General features: G+C 41.7%; 1 protein-coding gene across 9 annotated transcripts in view; it reads right to left on the bottom strand.

Moving 5' to 3' along the window:
• Positions 1–298: 298 nt before the first annotated feature.
• lrrfip1a (leucine rich repeat (in FLII) interacting protein 1a) overlaps positions 299–20,508 on the bottom strand; it is a 61,111-nt gene continuing 40,901 nt past the window's right edge. For 3 of the 9 annotated variants that reach the window (XM_083921534.1, XM_083921535.1, XM_083921537.1), the window contains 14 exons: positions 20,290–20,349; positions 19,617–19,700; positions 18,100–18,162; positions 17,651–17,728; positions 16,719–16,817; positions 16,156–16,182; positions 15,916–16,041; positions 14,849–14,920; positions 13,003–13,173; positions 11,862–11,954; positions 11,546–11,638; positions 11,263–11,355; positions 10,519–10,663; positions 4,324–9,138 (listed from right to left, as the gene is read on the bottom strand). In XM_083921534.1, the coding sequence (XP_083777660.1) occupies positions 6,185–9,138; positions 10,519–10,663; positions 11,263–11,355; positions 11,546–11,638; positions 11,862–11,954; positions 13,003–13,173; positions 14,849–14,920; positions 15,916–16,041; positions 16,156–16,182; positions 16,719–16,817; positions 17,651–17,728; positions 18,100–18,162; positions 19,617–19,700; positions 20,290–20,349 (4,158 nt within the window). In that variant the 3' untranslated portion in view covers positions 4,324–6,184. Of the gene's footprint in view, positions 1,426–1,523; positions 1,629–1,711; positions 1,792–1,880; positions 2,002–4,018; positions 4,069–4,323; positions 9,139–10,518; positions 10,664–11,262; positions 11,356–11,545; positions 11,639–11,861; positions 11,955–13,002; positions 13,174–14,848; positions 14,921–15,915; positions 16,042–16,155; positions 16,183–16,718; positions 16,818–17,650; positions 17,729–18,099; positions 18,163–19,616; positions 19,701–20,289; positions 20,350–20,508 lie in introns of those variants that run through there. The other 6 variants (XM_083921538.1, XM_083921542.1, XM_083921539.1 and 3 more) reach the window with 4 other exon arrangements.

Genomic DNA, 20,508 nt, shown 5'->3' with positions numbered 1-20,508 from the left:
GAATAAAGGTGTAGAACCATCTGAAGGATGATCAGAAGAAATGGACAGCACCTGAGTTAAAGAGTGTCACAGCAAAGGCTCTGAATACTTGGCTGCAAATTAACAAAGAGCGAGAAATGTAAAGGGGTCTGAATGCTTTCTGTACCCACTGTATTGTAATATTCTATAAGTACAATTGAAAATTGGTGTTATTCTTGTTTAACTTGGAGAGAATAAATCATGGAACAGGGGTGAACAATGTTAAATGGAAAAGATTTAAAACAACTAAAATGCACATGTGCAGATACCAATATGGTTTGAACGTTTATTGCACAAAGATTACAGTTCTTTATGTTTCCTTACAAACATGTTAAAGCTTTGTAAACAGTGAAGCAGCGTCTCCCCGGTGTGTTCAGTATTTCCTGCTAACACTGCTTTGAGTCCCCGTTGTCACATTTCTCCAGTAAGTCTTAGCAATGAGTGTGTGCACAAGAGCCAACCAGTGACTGACTATATGAAGCAAGAAAACAGCTTGGAGATATGAGTGTATCTCAGAACAAGGGCGGTTACGCGCTGTGAGTCAAGCTGGTCAACATTCAATAACCTGCGGCAGGCTGCTGTCTACGTAAAGGAACTACAAGTGAAAGCTGGTGACTTTTTGACTGTGATGATTATATTCTGTAAAAACGGAGCAACCCTTTTTTGTCTTCAAACAGGTCTTGATCACCCACATCCAAACATTTACATCTTTAAAAATAGTTTGGCTTTGGATGCAAATGAGGAAAAAATACACTTCATTTTGCTCTTTCATTCACAACACACACACACACAGCACTCATGTCTTCTCCGCAGGTTGACAGTCTTAACACTGTGATCTGTCTTTTCTTCAGTTTCTCGGTCCTCCACGTGAGAAAGAAAAAAACAGATGAGTGTTGTTAGGAGGCAGCAGGAAGAGGGCAGTGCAGCATTAAGTCTCGGTGCATAGAGTGCCGATCCGTCCCAGGACTCCATGTGGCCCGTCGTCCGCTCAAGCAGAGCAGTGCAGAGGTTCAACCAAAGTCATGAGGTACACAAACATCCACTCCCCTACTTCATGTACTTCCTGGGTGCGTGCACAACGCTATGAACAATTCTCAGACAGACAACAGACAAAGAAATGGCACATTGCTTGTTGGTGTTCTCTATTCTGTAAATATGATAACTATAACTTTTTTTTTCTTTTTCTCGAGGTTGCTACCGGGCGGATGAAAGGGAGACCCATAACGCAGGACCACTCTTTTCCAAGAGATGAGCCAGTTCTGGACACAGAGGAGGTGGGGTTGATGTGTGGGGGCGGTCCTATGGAGTCTGTGCCATGCCACGACTAGACTTCATCTTCTCCAGTCTTTTAGATAGGTGGTTGTTGTTCGACTCGAGTTCATCCACCTTGTCCAGTGCTGATCGCAGCTGTTGAGCCAAATGGGGAGAGAATACTCCAACAGTTAAAACAGAGCCTGTTTAAGGAGGCTTATCTTCGCAGCGCAGTTTGAAGAAAACAACTCTACCTCTCTCTGTAGTTTCCGTTTTTCAGCCTTTAGCTCGTCTTCCACTTTCTCTGCGTTCTCTGATGCAGACTTGTAGCGTGTCACCTGACCCTCAAGTCTGGTCACCTGGCAACCAAAAAAAAAAGCATCTCAGATGAGAATATTCAGGTTTTTAGGAAATCTACGATTGACAATTCTTCTCAGCTTACGTTTTGTTCCAGAGCGGTGACTTCTTGTTCCGCCTTCACAAGTTTGAACTTAAAGTCGCTTATCTGCCTGCTAGCATCTCCTGGGAAGATTTAGCAAAAAGAAAAATGAGTTGCAGGAGCTGATAAAACAGCAAACTGCAACTACTGTTCTGTTCTCATGTTTACTTACTCTGCAGTTCTATTACGTTCGGATCGTTGCCGTTTTCAACAATTTCACCTTCCAGGCTGGAACTGTTCTCAGTGCCATTCCTCTGTGTCTTCTGGTCCAGCTGGACCTTTAGTTTCTTTACCTGGAATTGGAACAGATCAACTGATAAGTGGCACACTCAACTCAAGCTGCAACTTACAATGCATTTCTTAAAGCTGTAGTCAGCAAGTCTGGCAGATAGAGTTGACTCAAATTTCCAATGTTTACAACTCTCACGCCCCTCCCCCTCTACCACTGACCTCCTCCGCTCTCTACGTGCACCAGATTCCTGAAAACGCACCCGTGTCTTCTCTCATCAATAAACAGCATGGAGTACACACTACATGGAGGTAGGGTGGCTAACTCACTCATAGATCGCAACTTCTAACGTCATTTAGCGTATGCCTAGCTTGAGGCATGTGTCTGTGATATAGTAACATTCAGGGGGGGGGGGGGGGGGGGGGTCTGTGGGTTGTGCAGAAACTGTGAACTGTGCTGAATTGACATGATGATACGGGTGCGTTGTATTGTTGTATTTTTGCAAAACAAACAACAAGCTCTAGGTGAACATAGAAGCCTGTTTTTTTTCTAAAACCGGATGATTTATGTTGTTCTATCGGAGCAGAGTGTCGGCTTCACTGCGACTTTACGCCCCTGTCACATTTGCGCTGAATGTGAAATAATCTACACATTACCCGGAGGAGCTGTATGTGAAACGCAAATGTCAGAATTAGATTAATTATCATACATTAAACAGACTACTCCCTGCCAGCTCCTCAGTACAAAGACAGCGTACTGTCCGATTAAACTGCTCTTTTAAAACACAGGCTCACTGTTCAGAGAATTGACAGCGAGCGAGCAGGCTTGTTGATGAGGTTTTTAATCATGCGGCTTGTGCGAAACCAAAAGAAAACATCCGAGAGTGGAAAGAAACGATCGTTTCCAAAAAGACGGCAGCGAGAAAGTCCAATTAGGACAGGTTCAGGAACTTCAGGAACTAAAGCAGCTGGTCACTGTAGTTTTTTAGCAATTGTCTCTCTCATCCCATTTCTTGTCTGTTCTATATAATAAAGGCTTGGAAAATAACTGCCAAAAAAATTATCTTTAAATACACATTTGGTTCTCTAGTGAGAGTTTACAGCAGTAGTGTGTATATGCAGGGATGACTCAAAATAAACTTCAGTGTGTTCATGTTAATGAAGGAACAGGTCACCCAGAGCAACAGTGAGACTCATTGATGTGATTTAATAGTTTTGAGACAACAATGGAGCTCTGTGGCACACAGGGAGAAGACATACACACAACTTCCTGTTTTGCACGATTTGTTGATAATAAGAAAAGGTAGAATACTGCCGTTTCCCCTGAACTCCTTTAAAAGACAGCAATATAGCAAGTACACCGCGTCTGGGAGTGGTACACTTGCTGTCCACGGCCCGTTTGGGAGAGGTGGGCTTTAAAGCACGTTTGCACATGTACGAGCACGAGCGTGCGCACGTGTACGAGCACGAGGCCTACGGCGGTTCTGACGTCATTTTCTGTGCGCCTGTTGGGACAAAAAAGAAGGACGGACCATGCGCGGACATTTAAAACAATGGTGGCGAAAGGTTCACGTTGGTGTGATGCAGAGGTGGAGTGTTTGCTGCAGATTTGGTCGATGAAAATATTCAAAAACAGTCGAAACTCTGAGGTCTATGTAAAGATTTGTAAACAAAGCGACGCATCGTGATGACGTCATCAATGCGTGTGACGTGTTACGGCGTGATGACGTATGGACAGCAAGAAGCATTCCCCGAGGCCCAGGTAGTGTGAGTACAAACAGGCCCGGGCCGCGGGGGGAGAAGGGATAAGTACCCTAAAGCACGGGGCACGGTACAGATGGACAGTGGGAGTGCGCCCTTACTGTTTACTGTCTCACAGTGTGACGTCAAACAGTTTTCCTCGATTTTCCTGTCCACACACGTCTGCTGAAACTGGACCATTCAGAAAAAGTTCACCCTGGACTTACAAAAACCTCTGGGTAACTGCGGTTACATGTGGATCAGGGCCAAACCGTGCAGAGAAAGACACTGTTTCAAAAATACCCATGTTCGGGTGGACGGCCCCTCAGATCACTGACCCACCTGCTCTATCATCTTTTCACGCTCATCCACCAGTTTCCTCAGGCGGATCTCTACAAGATAAAACACATGTTTTTAAAGACATCTGAGTTTTGGTCACATATCCTTAATTCAAATGGAACGTCATGCACCACAAAGCCATAATACGACACCATTTCAGACAACAATAATCGTAACTCCTACAGCCCATCTAAAAAAAAAAAAAAAAAGTTAACATACCAGGGGTGGGGGGAGCCAAGGAGATGTTGGGAGGGGGGGCTGGGTCAGGGTGGGAGGTTGATGCATGCAACAGAGCAGGCATCCATGGGGGGAGTGATGGAGCAGAGCGTGATGGGGATTGTTAGCATGCACATGACTGTGGAGAAGAGGGTCAATGCAAGAGCACACAGCTGGCAGGGATACATTCACACTATATGACCACACAGTAAGGCTTTGTGCTGACTGAAGGATGGTAGTATTTCCACCCACCATTACTTATTGCCAAAAGTTGACGCATTGCTCTTCATTTCATTACAAAAATGCATTTCAAATTGGTAACAGCAGGGTATTTATTGGGATTCCACTGTGGACGCACCACATTCATCTTTTACGTTAAGTGCAACAAAATGCAAACATACATTTATCAAATACATTTTCCATTCTTGTGGATGGAAATGGCTTCAAAGGGCAGTTGCATTAATCACAGAGAACAGAACAGGGTCTCAATATATTACCATCCACATTGCAGCTCGAACATGTAAAAGCTAGTTTCTAGAGTCTTAACAAGGATTACCAATCAACATACTGTATGTGGTTTTAATACACCTATATTTAATGAATATATCAATGAGTTCCTGCAGTTGTAGCATCAGAAAATGTTGTGTGATACACATGCAGAACCATATTATCCATGACACATAACAAGCAGCATGATAAATGTAGCCCATCCTGATCTCTGAGCTCAATTGTATTTAACCTGCAGATCAGTCTGGTAACGTGCGGCGGAGAAAATTTGGAGAAGGTTGACCAAGCGACCGAACCAATCAGCGTTGGTTTTGAGGCGGCTCGAAGTGTGATGCATCGAGAAGCAACTGTTCAGTGTAAACAACATGGCGGCTTCCGCGGATGAGTTGAGCGCAGCTATGGAGCAAACTGGTCACTAACTCTATTTTCTCTTGGAGCCTTCTGTGGAATATGGACCGGGCTCATGAAATTGGGACTTTGATCCGTAAATTCACGTTACACAAACGGCAAGTATCCTTTGCCGACATGTTGTTTACTTTGCCTCAACGCTCTGTTAGTAAGTCATACACTTCGTTGATCTGATTGGTTGATTTGGCCTGTTCACCAACATAGGTGGTGATAGACAGACGATTTATCCAATCAGCAACCAGTATTTTTCACCTCTTCCCAAAAGATCTCCAACCGAGAGTTCCCAGATGGATATGCAGAGCAAACGCGTATTATGGGAATCAATCCAACTGGCAGAGTCAGGTTATGATAAATGTGCATTAATAACAAAAACATGTTACCTGTAGGGCTGGGCAATATGACGATGTATATCACCAAACGGTAAGAAAATGTCATCGTATGAATTTTCCCATATCGTTTCTATGGTGACATTGAAAAACCAGCAGCTGAACTGCTTTCCGCCAGTATTTAGGTCATTTGGATGACGGTTTACACTCTGACCCTTAAACGTTGTTCATTTTGTACTGAAGTTCCTAAGAAAATACTCAGTACAGCAAACAGGAACAAAGAAATAAGCTTTACCGTGTTGTTTTTTAATACTATTTATTTATTGAGTTACCAGAAAACATGCTAAATTGTGATATACAGTATATTGTTGTGGAGATTTATGAAAGATTTCGGTCATTTTGCCCAGCCCTAGTTACCTGACATATTAAGTAAGATCTACTGTTACCAAGCAGTTTACATTCTCATCTCTCCACAAACTCATTTTTGCACATTTGACCTTGAAGAAAAAAGATTTTTGGATCTTCCACTGTTTATACAGATTTCATTTAAATAACATATAAACCTGCACCAGCATTCATTTGGTAAAGAATCAAAGTGCTGTGAGGTTCTGCACATATTTATTTTACCACTTTGTAAACGGCTAAGCAAAGACTAGTAGAGGGCAGATCCGATGATATATACTGTATATCTATACTATATAGCATCTAGAAGCTAAGACATCTTACACTCCTCTTTGCCCTTGCCTTTGCCTTTCTTGGTGCTCTTCTTCACATCTCTCCCTGTGTCTTGTGGCTCTTTAGTTCTAGCCACTTCTTCTGCACTTTTTGGTGATTCCAAATGTTTACCCTGCAACTCATACTTAATGGCATCTAATCCTTCCTCTACAGGTAGAGACATCGCCCGGCTAATGTCCTCTGCAACAACACCCAACTCCCCTACATTCAAAACCTTTCCTTCCTCTATAACGTGCCTGGGCTCATCTGTTACACCTACTTCTTCCTCAGGCATGTTTTTCTGCATTTCACACACATTTTCCAAACGTTGCCCCTTTACTGATGTGGCGTCCTCATGAGCAAAAGAGTTTTGGTTGTCCCGGGGCAAAGTATCTAGTGTATCTACCTGGTTACCCCTATCGCCCATACTCTTCTCCTCAATGATTTCGACTGGCTCGTCTTGTCTTTTTTCATTTGACTCTGTCTTACTTGAAATACCATTGTTGCTTTCATCTGAAACAACTTCCACTCCCTCCTCAACTTCCTCCTGTTTTGGATTTTCAGGGATACTTGCAGCTACAGCCGCCTCCAAGTCCATGTCATGAAAGTCAAAAGACTGTCCATCATCTACTTCGTCTTCTTCATCGCTCTCCTGCACGATGTGTTGAGATGAATCGTTATCTTCAGACTTGTCTATGCCGGGTTCATGCACCTGCTGTTTCTCGCTTTGCTGACTGTTTTTATGTTCTGGATCTTCTGCACAGGCTGATTCTTCAGTTCTGTGGTCCTGCTCGATAGAGGACTCACTTTCTGTAGCTTCCTTTGGAGGGTCTGATATATCGATCTCTTCTGATTCAGAGGACTCTTCAACTTTTGATTCCTCAATCTGATCTTCACACTGTAATGTCTGGCTTTCGCCATCATCCAATTGTTCTCCCTGTGCTGCACTCTCCAACAGACTCTGTACAGTGCCAAGTGCATCAGTGTGTTTTGTTATTGATGCACTGTCTGGCTCGACTGCACCCTCAGCTTCCCCCAAGCCTCCGTTCAGCTCCTCGTTTTCTGCTTTGTCTGCCTTTAGCTCTGAATCATCCCTGTCATGACTGGGAGAAACTATACTGGGAGATAAGGATCCTTGTTCAATCTCTGCTCCTGGCTGCTCGTCATCTTCAACCCTCTCCGTTGCCTCCTTGCGTTCTAAAACCATAATGGTGTCATCGCTGCCAACAACTGCAGACACCTCTGAGGTAGACAAGCTCTTGATAAGGTCAGTGAAGCCCTCAGTAGGAGGCAGGGACACAGACGTGTCACCATTGTTTGGAACTTGTGATTCAGCTTCAGTGTTTTCCTTAGCACTTGTTTCAAAGGTGTTTTTGGGGTTATTAGTTGTGCATTCAGATCCCCTCTCATCAACAGACCCAACTTCATCCTCTGCTTTTTCAACCCTTTCTGAGTCCTCAGTATGGATGACACTGTCATTAGTTGAGATGCCGGTTTCACTTTTAGAGTTATCTAGACTGGAAACACACTCTTTGTCAAGGTCATCAGTGCTCTCTGCACTTTTGGAGATGTCAATAAGATCAGAAGTACCGAGGTCGGTCTCTGGAACAGGACTTTTTAAAGATGCCACCTCTTCTACTTTCTCTGTTTCCAAAGTTTGCTTCTTGTTTTCCTCATCCTGTCTTGGATCTGTTCTAAGTTCCTTGAGAGTTTCAACATCAGAAGAGATTTCGGAGCTAGGTGCTACTGCCTCTACTGCCTCTACTTCTTGAGTTTCCAAACTTTGTGCCCTGTTCTGTTCATCTCTAACATGATCAGCCCTTACATCCTTGAGAGTTTCAATGTGAGAAAAGGTTTCAGTAGTTGTCATGGCTCCTTCTACATTATCCATTTCCAAAGTTTGTTCCTTGTCATGCTCATCTGTAACATGATCCGTTCTTGATTCTTCATGGCGAGAGACACTTTCAGTGGGTTCCACTGCTTCTACTCCGTCTACCCCCTCAGTTTCTTGCCTGTCCTGGTCATTTGTAACTTGATCCACACTCGATTCCTTGAGGGTTTCAGTGGCAGAACCATCAATTTCAGCATCTGTTGTTGGCTTGTTTTCTCTTGTAGTCATTTCAATTTCATTTTCTGGTTTGCCCTTTTCTTTATCTGTTCCATCTTTTTGTTGGCTCTTCTCCTCATGAGTTCCGCCTTTCTTTTTGCCTCTCCTCTTCCTTTTCTTCTTTTTCCCTGCAGAAGCAGCTCCCTGAGGCTGACATTTACTTGATGTTTCATCTGCCTCGTCGTTCTCTGCCTCGTCTGCGTTCTCAGGCTCTAGTTGAGGTTCTGTGTTTGAAACAGCTGGGACAGACTCGTCAGGGAAACTTTCTTTCATAACGTCTTGTGCAACTTTTTGCTGAAGACATGATTCTGTATTTCTCAAGTTACTCTCCTCAACATCTTCCTGTTTGTTTCCTTGCTCTTTAAAAAGGCTGCTACATGGCTCTCTTATGTCATCACTGTGTGTGTCAACACTGCTGCTTTTGGTTTCTGTCTGCCCTAAATCTCCCCCCTCCCGTGTTTCTGCTTCTGGAACACTTTCCTCAGAACTTGTTACAAGGCCTTGAAGCCCATGGCTGCAAATGATTAGATCTTTGGCTTCTGTGATTGATTCGTCATAAATGTCATTTAAGTCCTTGCTCAGGGCAAGTTCCTTAACATTGTATACTTGTGATGCAATCATCGTCTCTTCTTGTGATGCAATTTTCTTGTCTTCTTCTAAGCATGTCTGTTGTTCTTTTGTTGGCTGTTCTTCTCTAAATGTCTCGAGTGTGGACACACCATCAACATTACAGAGTGTATCAGAGCTCGAGTGACTCTCTTTGGCTTCCTCAAACATTTCTTGATGCTGCTCTGGATCCACGGCTTCCTCTTCGCTACTTCTCAACTGAGTCTCCTCTGTGTTGCCTGAGAGATCATGAAGAGTATATGATGATAGTGGGACACAAAGTGTTGACTTAAGACATGATTTTCAAAACGATAATCTTCATGAGGAAGTGCATCAGCAGAAGTCAAGGTAAGGCAGAACACCTGATTGATTCAGTGGCCAGGAGGAGAAGCACAGAGCCAAGATGACCAAGAGAGGCACAGGAAGAAGAAAGGCAGGAGGAACACCGCAGTCAAGTTCTTGATCCCCAGCGCATCAATGTGACAAGAAAAGAAGTATGAAGCTGGCGGCTCAATGGTTTACATTGCAGTATATATACAATAATGTTCCTTACACGTACCATTTGCTTCTAAAACAACTTTCAAATGCTTTGTACCATCAGCCCTGTAGAGACTCATCAGCATTTACACACCTACACCACCGGCATTAACAGTTATTAACAGGATAAATATGCAAAAGATGAAAAAGGTGCAAGAAAAAAAGCTAGAACATTAGTAATGAAGACAAAGCCAGGTGCAGCTGAGTTTGTGGAATCTTAAAAGATGCTTAAAAGATGAGGCTGGTGTTCCCCTGTATTTTTCTTGTCGACAAGAAATGACAAAATCAAACTAATTAAATAATCATTAGTCTGTCTCACTACTTGCTGAGTTTTCTAACCTGACTGTAGCACAAGCCCATTGGTTCCTTCTACAGATATATATTTTTTAGAAACTGGTATAAATAATATAAATTACAAAACATCACAATCAAAGTTATTTCTTTTAATAAAAGTCAGAATTTCCTTTCAGAGGAAAAAAGATACATCAATCTGACACACAATACATTTTAGTAGGATCAAGTCATTATTGATTTGAGTGTTTTCATGAAATTTGTTTACAATAAATATAGATTGCTGACAAAACAAGGTCCAGTTAGTAGTTTAGTTGTAACGCAATCCTCCAGTTGTTGAGATTATAGATGTTCATAGCTCCATTGAGAAATTTAAAGGACTTCTCATCAAAGTGGGCTCAACTACTACCAAGTGTTTGACCTTATGCTAAGATTTTCTTGTCATTCTCTGTTTCTAAGATGAAGAATGAAATCTCATTTTCAGGAAAAATACAGAATATCACCAGACCTTTCCTTTCTGGTAACTATAATCAGAGTTAAAGTTACACTTTCTCGTTCCTGGAGCACAACACTGGGAACTGAAGAATTCACTCCAAAATGACTCATTAGGGATTTAACAATCAGATATAAATTATGAAAAAATAAAATAATTACTTGTATATTTGTAGTCTCACTACTCAGTATTCATCTCTCTCTTTTTTCACCACTCTAAAGCATTTTGGAATGAAAGTCTTCAGAGAGTTTGATGCCAAGCCATGCAGGAAGAAGATGTATTCCACAGTGTGTTTTACCGAGCATGCTGTTGCCCTCTGTTGGGGAGGTCTGTGAATCCTTTGCCGGTGGGGAAGCTTGATCTGCACTGAGGGACCCATCAACTTCTGCCTCTCCAATCTCTCCATTGAGGTTTAGATCCGGTCCCAATACTATTCCATGTTTCTAGAGAAAAAGTCAAACATGAGCTCCACAGATTACACACTGAAAATGAGTAGCAATATAAATGCTGTATATTTGGTTTCAACCAGCACTGCTCCCAGTAGACCACACACACACCAAAACAATAACAATAAATAATGACAATAACTGCACTTTAATGTTCACCATCTAGGTTCACTTCAGTGTGGAATATTAATATTTCCCTCTATGCCTTGGTGTAAATTTAAAATATTTTAAAACATTGTATATATTGTTCCTGTTATTCTTATACAGTATTTCATATTTCTATATTTTTCTACAATATATTGTTTGTTATTGATGCTTCTTCTATGTTTAATATCCACTTTGCTGATGTAATAAGTAAATGTCCCCTTTGTGGGACTAATAAAGGAATATCTTATCTTAAACAGGTACAACTACAGCAGAATACCTTTGCACTCGTGATCACTATCTACATTTAATAAATCAGGATCCGGTTTGACTTTTCAAGCTTTAGTTACTATGGCAACAATATTCAAACCTTTATTTTCACACAGTAGCGTTTCAAATTAGCTTCTCAAAAGTAGACGCGTCAGATAAGCATTCCCACACTGACGGAGTACCTTCAGAATGTCTTTCAGCTTCACCACCTCTTCTCTGAGCTCGTCTCGCTCAATTCGGATTGCATCTGAGTATTCTTTCTGTCGCTCTAAGGCCTGAGCAGAGCCCCCGAGTGGCAGAGTGTGAAAGAAAGTGAAAAGAAAAGTGTACAAGAGGTGATAAGAGGTGAAAGTTAAAGCTGGCATTTAGTTTCATGCAAAGGAGATACTGAATTCCTGTCTGCAACAGTAAATGCTGAATGTGATCAGGTTAAAAAACCCGCGGACCAAGGCTCACAGGCCGTACCCCAATCTTTTTATCCTTCCACTCCACCGTCTCCTGCAGGTCAGATATTTCTCTAACAAAACCTTCCTGTTTGATATTCAGCTGACGGATGTCCTAAACAGCAGGGAAAGGAAATCAAGTGTGAGATGTAGGGAGAGAACGCAGAAAGAAAGACAGTGCATGCATATATACAGTGTGTGGAAAAAAAAAGAAAGCTGTGAATTGTACCCCAGCATGCAGCCTTTCTAAGTGACAAACTGATAAAAAAGTTGTTTTCTTAATATCCTCGTATAAAGGCTTCATTTCTGCGCCCCCACACTGGAGGACAAATACTTACATTTAGCAGGTCTTCACTTTGTTTAAGCGTCTCTTTCATTTCACTGAACTGGAACTGAAGCACAGTGTGGGCATGTTTCTCTCGTTCGTATTCCTGTGAGGAACAAGAGACAGCTTGACAACTAATAAGGCCCTTTGCTTTCATTAGGAACATCTATCTCATACAGGCAGAAACCTTACAGGAAGGCTACTTCCATCGCTGTCAAGTGTGAGTTCTTCACTTGGTCCCTTGCGAACTGTCATTCTGAGAACTTACTCTTGTGTGTTACAGTTCTCAGGCAGATGTACTGCACATGCAGCAGAAAAAATGTACACACAGCCGGTGCACCTTTAAATCTTACTGCCAAAGAGGAAACCACTGCATGTTTTAACAAATTCACATCATCATTTGAATTTAGGATGTTGGAAGTCTCTGCATGTTTATTCTCATTCGGATGTCTTTGTGACAAGCAGAACATCAATTCAGAAAACTGCAGGAAGAGTCTAGGTTTCCTTTATCCGGCTGTTAAGTCTGACGTGACACCCTTTCAAAATATGATTTCCGGGTCCAAACGCTCCTTTGAAACGAAACAGACAACGGACAAACATGTGAACAATTACGATCACCTCTTTCATCAGTTAGACATCTTTTTCACCCATAAGAAAGAGGTAAAATGACTGAATTACATTGTTTTTTGAAAAATCTGTTCAAACAACGGGGAACACGGCACTGCAGCGTTAATACGAGGCTCAGACCCGGAAATCCTATTTTGAAAGGGTGTTACATCACCTCTTAACAGCCGGATACAGTGTTAAAGCCAAGATCCATACATTCTGCGTGTTGTAAGCCTCTGCAGAGTGGACACCTGTGTGTCACTTGTGCTGGCAGTCTTTTAGCAGACTTTATCGGCACTCGCAGGAGAGCTATGATCTCACAAGCAATGACATTGATTTACATTTCTCAACAGCGGAGTGCTCTGAAACACAGTGAAATATTCTGTCACTCAATACAGATGGATACAAAAAATGATTTATTGAAAAACACTTCAGATAACAGATTTAAGCCATTTTCTGCTATTTCATATACTAACGTTAAAACAGAGAGTAGTATAGAATGAAGCCACATATCATTTCTTTTAAAAACTCTCACTGTCTGCTTGTACCTTGACTTTCTCCTCATAACCTCGGCGCGACTCAGACAGCTGTTCCTCCAGCTCCATGAGTGAGTCCTTGAGCGTGTCCACCTGGTACATCAGGTTGTTTTTCTCGTTATCCAGCTGGGCGTTGGACACCATGGCCTTACGGTACTTCTCCTCCACTTCTACTAGTGCATCCTAATGTCATGACATAAAGAGAATTTAAGAAGATAACAGGTGCTGGCTCAGATATAACAAGTCATATTTGCCTCTATCAAAAATGGGCAATCTATATGTTCAGAGTAACAGATGGACCCAGCTGGCAGAGAATACAGACACTGCAACAAAGTATATGGAAGTCAGTGTACGTATCTGTATTACAACTGTAAAACAAGGTAAGTGAAAAATCACAGGGTTCCTACACATTTTCCATTTCAAAATTCCAGAATTTTCAGTTAGTATTAAACATCTGAATAACAATTGTTAGATGCTTATTATGTAAATAAATGGTTTAAAATCCAACTTTTAAATGCTAAAAGAGTGAAATGAATAACTGTGAACCTGTAACTCTACAGACAGGAACAGTAGAGATGGATCATTAAATGAATAAGTGAACCTGTAACTCTACAGACAGGAACAGTAGAGATGGATCATTAAATGAATAACTGTGAACCTGTAACTCTACAGACAGGAACAGTAGAGATGGATAATTAAATTAATAACTGTGAACCTGTAACTCTACAGACAGGAACAGTAGAGATGGATCATTAAATGAATAAGTGAACCTGTAACTCTACAGACAGGAACAGTAGAGATGGATCATTAAATGAATAACTGTGAACCTGTAACTCTACAGACAGGAACAGTAGAGATGGATAATTAAATTAATAACTGTGAACCTGTAACTCTACAGACAGGAACAGTAGAGATGGATCATTAAATGAATAAGTGAACCTGTAACTCTACAGACAGGAACAGTAGAGATGGATCATTAAATGAATAAGTGAACCTGTAACTCTACAGACAGGAACAGTAGAGATGGATCATTAAATGAATAAGTGTGAACCTGTAACTCTACGGACAGGAACAGTAGAGATGGATCATTAAATGAATAAGTGAACCTGTAACTCTACAGACAGGAACAGTAGAGATGGATAATTAAATGAATAAGTGAACCTGTAACTCTACAGACAGGAACAGTAGAGATGGATCATTAAATGAATAAGTGAATCACAGGTCGGCTGTGTTGTGTTAGTAAACTTGTTTTGATTTGTATATATTAATATATTTATTTTAGAAGGTGAGATAATGGTCTGGAAACAACACAGACATTTTTCCAAACTCTTTTCCCTTTTTCCAAACTGATCCAGACCTGGAAATGACTCAAACTCAATTCCACATTTTTCCGTACTGCGTAGGAACCCTGGAAGTAGAAGCTTACACACAAACACTCAACAATGAAGAAAGGCATGCAACATGCAGATGCAACTTTGCCAGTTAGATCAACAGCTTAAGTTTATACACAAGTTAGAAAACATCTGGCCAAGGTGAGATTAATGAGAAATCATTTGCACTTGAGTCTTAAGGCCTGCAGTTAAACTACTGTCAATGTGTGTCAATATTTGGGTTTCACTTTCAATTGAATGGCCTTCAGTTATCAGACTGAGTTGGTTTGTTGATCTATAGAGGAAAAGGTTTGAGAATCCTAACTGTCCGCTGTGCCTTTGGGGGGATGTAGCAGTGAATTGGTTGCACATGTCGCTGTATATTTGACCCTCTGTAGTAGTAATGAGTCTAAAACAACCAGAGGTAGTTAGAGACACCAAACTTATTAGTTAACAGTGAGTCTGGAGTCGGGGTCTCGGGCTTATACCTTGACTTCTTTTAGGTTCTGCATGTACTTGGTTTCCACATCTTGAATCTGATCCTTCAGTTCATGAATCTCCTGGTGAAAAGTGCAGCAGCAGTGAGCAGAGCAGGGCAGTGTGACAGCACCAGAAAAGGTGATGCAGAGAGTTTGGTGGCCGCACAATGACAACAGCAACACAAGTGTTTGCAGAAAGAATGAAAATAGAATGACAGCACGGAAGAACATTTTTTTTTTAGATCATAAAAAAATGTCTGGCTGTTGCATTTTCTCCTCTCCACATATAACTACTGCGTGAGATCCAGTTTTTCAAGAATGGAAGACTTTTTTTTCTCTGGTGTTGTGGTTAGGGATGGGACCATATATGGTTTTATTTCAGAACAACAGACACATCAGTTGATGGTGGTGAATTTCCATTATCAAGAGAATGGTGAATATCCACATGAGTGACTTGAAAACCTCTAACTCGATTGATTTCCTGATTGAATTTGAATGGCCACAAGGGGGAGCCCTCACCTTTTCATTCAATCCAAAATCCTAAACCTGTCCCCATGGCCAAAGGCTCAGCTTGCCCATTGTATTCCCCACATCAAAGTGTACCCAGATGTGTGGAAATATTATTCAAAACTAGAGGAATGACAGGGAGATGGGGAGTCCACCTTAAGAACCTGTCGGAGGAAGGTGAGAGCGCACCTCCAATTTGAACTGTTTACTAAAAAAAGACGTGTCCCATCAATGGAGTACAAAAATGAGATATGTCATAGTGCTCTTTTAAGAGTTTAAGCACATTTTGAGGATTATCAGGATAATATCATGAATCATAAGTATTGTGTCCAGGATAAACGTGACATGAAATTTTCACATCGTTCCATGCCGACTTTAAAGACGCATGTCTGGGTAGAGAAAGGACTCGTCCACACTCAATCTGTCACTGCATGATACTGTGGTCCAGGCAGAAGCTTCTGTAATCAATGATTGTATGATCCAATAACTCTCTATGATACCTAACGAAAATCCACAACCCAAAAGGACAAGTCCTCTGTCCGTAGGAAGCTACATCTCATCAGCATTACCTTGATTTCTCGTATAGACGTCTCTGCATCTACAGTAAGAGCCGTCTCGCCACTTCCTCTCCGTGAGGAAGACCCGCCTAAGGAGGTTAGGGTTGCTGCTGTTAAGGCAGAACCTGCTCGAGATCCCTGAGGAAGAAGGAAAGTATTTTTTATACTCTTTGGCACAAAATTAAGTAAAAGATAAATCCGCTTATTATTCTTCATTAACTGATGCATTTACTTTATGCATCATCCACTCACCTTCTCAAGATAATCTTTGTCCTCCACCTGTAGAGACAAATAAAACAGAGTTAGAGCAAACAGAGGGTGATGTGGCAGCCGCAGGGCCACAGGGGACCAACTGGGTGAGTGAGGGAGGAAGGGAGGAAGCCCTAAAATCAATATCAAAGTATTCTAGTTTCTACTCACAAACATATTGAGAAAATACACAAGTTTATTTGGATATACAAAACCATGCAACATTTATTGCGGGCAGCATGAAAACGCTTTCATAAATTAAAAGACATGAGTCTGACACTCCATCCAACGCTAGAGAATGTGTTTAAAAAACACGTCAAACAACAAGCCATCCTCTATTTCCGCTCCCTGCCACAAACACACAAAAACAATCTTGTCACAAGATAAACTGGTACTGTAGTCTCCACAGTCAACACACAAATTAACCTCTGACACAAACACAGAACAATCAGCCCTCCATGTATGGTGAAGTGCAGGAAAAGGAAGGACGGGTGGCAAAAAAGCAACCAGGCAGGAACTCCGCTCACATCACAGCCCCGGCCTCCTGCCGGTGCAAAGAGACTCACATGAGAGAAGTCAGGAATAGTAACGTCGTCCAGGTCCCGGCGGAGGCCACTGCTACTGGCCGCACTCCTCAAAAAACTGGCAACAGAGCCGCAGTTGTCCTACATCGGCCACCAGGGGGCGAAAGAGAACAACAAAGACGCCAAAAACAGAGCCGGTCAGCACTTCAGGAAACATGCCAGTGAGGAATTAATAATAAGAAAAGCATATGAAGAATGTGATGAGTGCTTGAAAAGACTAAATTGTCATATTTACTCTTGAATCTAGTTTTGCTACATCCGGTCCATAATGGAGACTGCATTTCCCATTATAGGTCACTAAATATATATTACATGCTGTCTATAAAAAGAACGTAAGGGAGCAGAAATGGACCACATTTATCTGTCATGGGGAGGCCCTGTCTACAGCAGGCACCATGCAGTAACTTTTAAAAGACAAAAGGACACAATACAAAAAAAAGCGTTGCTGCAGGCTTGTGACAGATAGCTCCAGTCCAGATGGCCGCAGACTCTTCAGACTAGCATTTTATATATCAAGCATTAATGTGATTACTTTTGAACCTGGGAGAGTTGCAGGTGGTTATGTGCTCCCTGAGCTTTAATTGATGGCTCACTAATGTTAAAAACAGCTTGTCATGTCTGTGCAATACGGGTCTACCAGGAAATACCTGCTTCTAATCTGCACACAAAACAAATGATGTTTACACATTGTTTATTATCAAAGCTGAATCTACATAACAGCCAAAATAAACACAATCTAATTATCCCTCGAAATTTTCTAACAGTACATCCAAATGTTGTAGTGTAAGTGGCATGATGGCTGTTACTGTAAATTAAGTCATAGCCTTATATTGTGTGTTAGCAAAGCCTCATGGACAAGTGGGCATCTAAAGCCCAGAGTTGGTAGCAGGGTGTCTGGGGCAGTGAGGGCTCACCACTGGGCTGGCGCGGGCTGAACTGGCCCTGGAGGAGGCTCTGGAGCCGGAGCTGCGATAACTAGTGTACTCTAAAGGCTGTAGAGAAAACACACCATTACGTTTGAGTCTATGTGTGGAGTCAAACACAAGCATATGCATACTCACACTCATGAGACTAGTAGCAGATGCATGCGGGAGGGGACTGATGCCCCAATCACAATCCGCTTCATGCAAAATGTACATCTACATCCCATTTTAACAACTCACAGATAATCAAATCCAATTACATTAAAATCCAAAACTATCTCCCATGCAGCAGCAAAAAAACCCCACTCAAAATACGTAGAAGGTAGAATTACATTCACACTGAATTTCTAAGCATTCTCCTTGTAACTGTTAATATTATCAATCCAGCAAGACAAAACACTTTTCACACTGTCAAACCAACAATACCAAGAAAATCTTACATGAGAGCTGGAGCCAGTGACTCGCTGTGACCCACTGCACAGACTGTCTTCATATAAGGCGCTCTGCACCATCACATGTAACACACATATACAGTGTAAGCAGTATGCTTGTGTTTCAGAAGAGTAAACAGACAATGACATGCTTTTCTACTTTCTATGGTGTTAAACCACGGCCTGACTTAAGTGCCTGATGTGTGGCTCCATTAAAAGCTGAAATGACGGACATCGATGCTCAGTGAATTTAAGAAGTGATCAAGCTTTTCACCGGTAGCCCTCAACTTAAAGTGTAATCATCCTATGGTCCCAAGGAAGCAACAACAATGTAGTTATTAAGTCTTTAAAAACACTCTTATAATAAACTACGGGTTCACTAACTGGCCCCTGTACCAGCTCCTCTCATAGTAAAGTCCATTCAAGTGGATTACCAAAGTCAATCCAAAAGGAAGGAGTCCATTGGTGCTTTGTTTTCTGTGTAGGGACTCTTCTCATGCTACTGCAGAGGTTTGCTGTTATTTTCAGCAATATTAGTGGTTAAAAAAGACGTTTGAATGCCTTCACCGTACTGCCCCGAGCTAATCAGTGTTAGCCACGTTCGGCTGTTAGTTACACAAAAAAAACTGTTTCAATGGCTTATTTGATGTATGCGAGTGCCGAAAATTACCATGGGATGATTTTGCGCCTGAATTACACTTTAAAGCTGCTTCACATCAAATACGGATTTAGTTTGAAAAATGTCTATGCAAATGTATCAAAAATTGTTTTGTGGGTTCTTATGACTACTTGCACAGGCCTAAAAAAAGAAGAAGAAGAAATAGTCGGAGGGACTTAGATTTCAGCCTGCACGAATGTACTGAACATTTGACTGACTCAAACAACCAACCAACCAATGAACAAAAAAAAACATAAATGGAGGGCTATATGATTATATGATGTTTTTCTGCTTCAATTAGATATCATGGACGTTGTTGGGGGTCCAGCGACAGCAGTGCCGCTCCACCTACGCAGACCATGGAGTTTGGCTGTTAATTCTAGGATAGGTGTGCATACAAAAGAATTGCACATGTAGAGAAGAGCACAGCTTTATTATCCCCAACGCGGAATTTGTCTTGCAGACAGCTGTCATTTTCAACACACATTTTCCCTAGTCTTGCACCGCATTTTGGCAAAGCACTGGTGAGAAACAGCTTTTATTCATCAAATCATTTGTTAAACAATCTCAAGTGATCTTCAGAACAATGGTGTGAGTAATTACAGGTGTAATTCAACACTGCGTGGAAGTTAAAGTGGGTAAAAGGTAAGCTTGAAATGAATGGAACCAACCCTACGATAGAGCTGCTGGGTGATCTGGCTGAGTGACCTACAGAACTGCAACAGAGGATGAAGTTGGGAAATGTAACTGGACTTATTCTTGTCCCTCTCCACAGAGAGGTGGAAGGTCAGGTAGCAGCGCCAACATCTGATGTGTTTTTTCCTGCAAATGTTTACAGTATGTGTCCATAACATGTCTGTGTACAGACCTGGTAACCATTGAAAGCTGAACCTGGGTTTCTGGTCGAGGACAGACCATTGTAGCTGTACAAGTCAGAAGAAGCATAAGAGGCCTGAAGGGAGGAAAGAGGAAGAAAGAAGTGAGAGTAATGGGTCAAGAGATGAAGGGAGATGGAGATGAGAAAAAAAGCATAGAAAGTTCAGGAAGATCCTTTTTAAAAGGTCGCACAACTCTTCCCAAAAAGTGTAACGTGCACCTGAAATTCATCTCTGGAAGTTATGAGCTTGTTTTTAAAAAAATACAGACAACAAACAGGCAATCAGCATGCTGGCCAAACTGACAGCTAACAAAGATTGTTGTGACCCAGAATTTAAGACAAATAGATTGAATAAAATGTCAGTGCTCACTCCATGTGAAATACAGCACAGAGACTCCACAACCATGAGGAAGTCGTAGAAATTCAATACAGAAAAGAAAAGAATACATGCACCTACATGAATTCTTTAGTAAAACACAGGACGGCTTGATTAGAAAATGTTTAGCAGCGCACTACATGCATCCAGAACAATGATTCTCTTGTTGTAAGCAGTTGATAATCAAATTCATTTTGTTAATGAACACAACTAGACAGTAAGAGAAGTCTGGTCTAAAGGCCATTAGTGGTATGAGAGAAAAAAAGTCTCCAGTGCAGTGCCACCCACCGGCTGCAGGTCTAATCTGGAAGCACGAGACACCCGGGTGTCATCACTTAGTCTGGAGCTCTGAGGGTCAGGGAGCACAGGTGACAAGATTTAACCAACAATCCAAAATCACGCTAAGTACACCTGTCTGACACAGCTCTGTTTCAGCATCACCCAGATTCAACTCACTGACACATCACATGCTGTTACAGTATACTGATTCATAGCTGCTGGTTTGGA

Source organism: Echiichthys vipera (genome assembly GCF_963691815.1).
Source record: "Echiichthys vipera genome assembly, chromosome: 10".
Lineage (NCBI taxonomy): Eukaryota > Metazoa > Chordata > Actinopteri > Perciformes > Trachinidae > Echiichthys > Echiichthys vipera.
The sequence above is the reverse complement of the archived record's forward strand: the minus strand, read 5'-3'. Positions and strand labels throughout refer to the sequence as shown.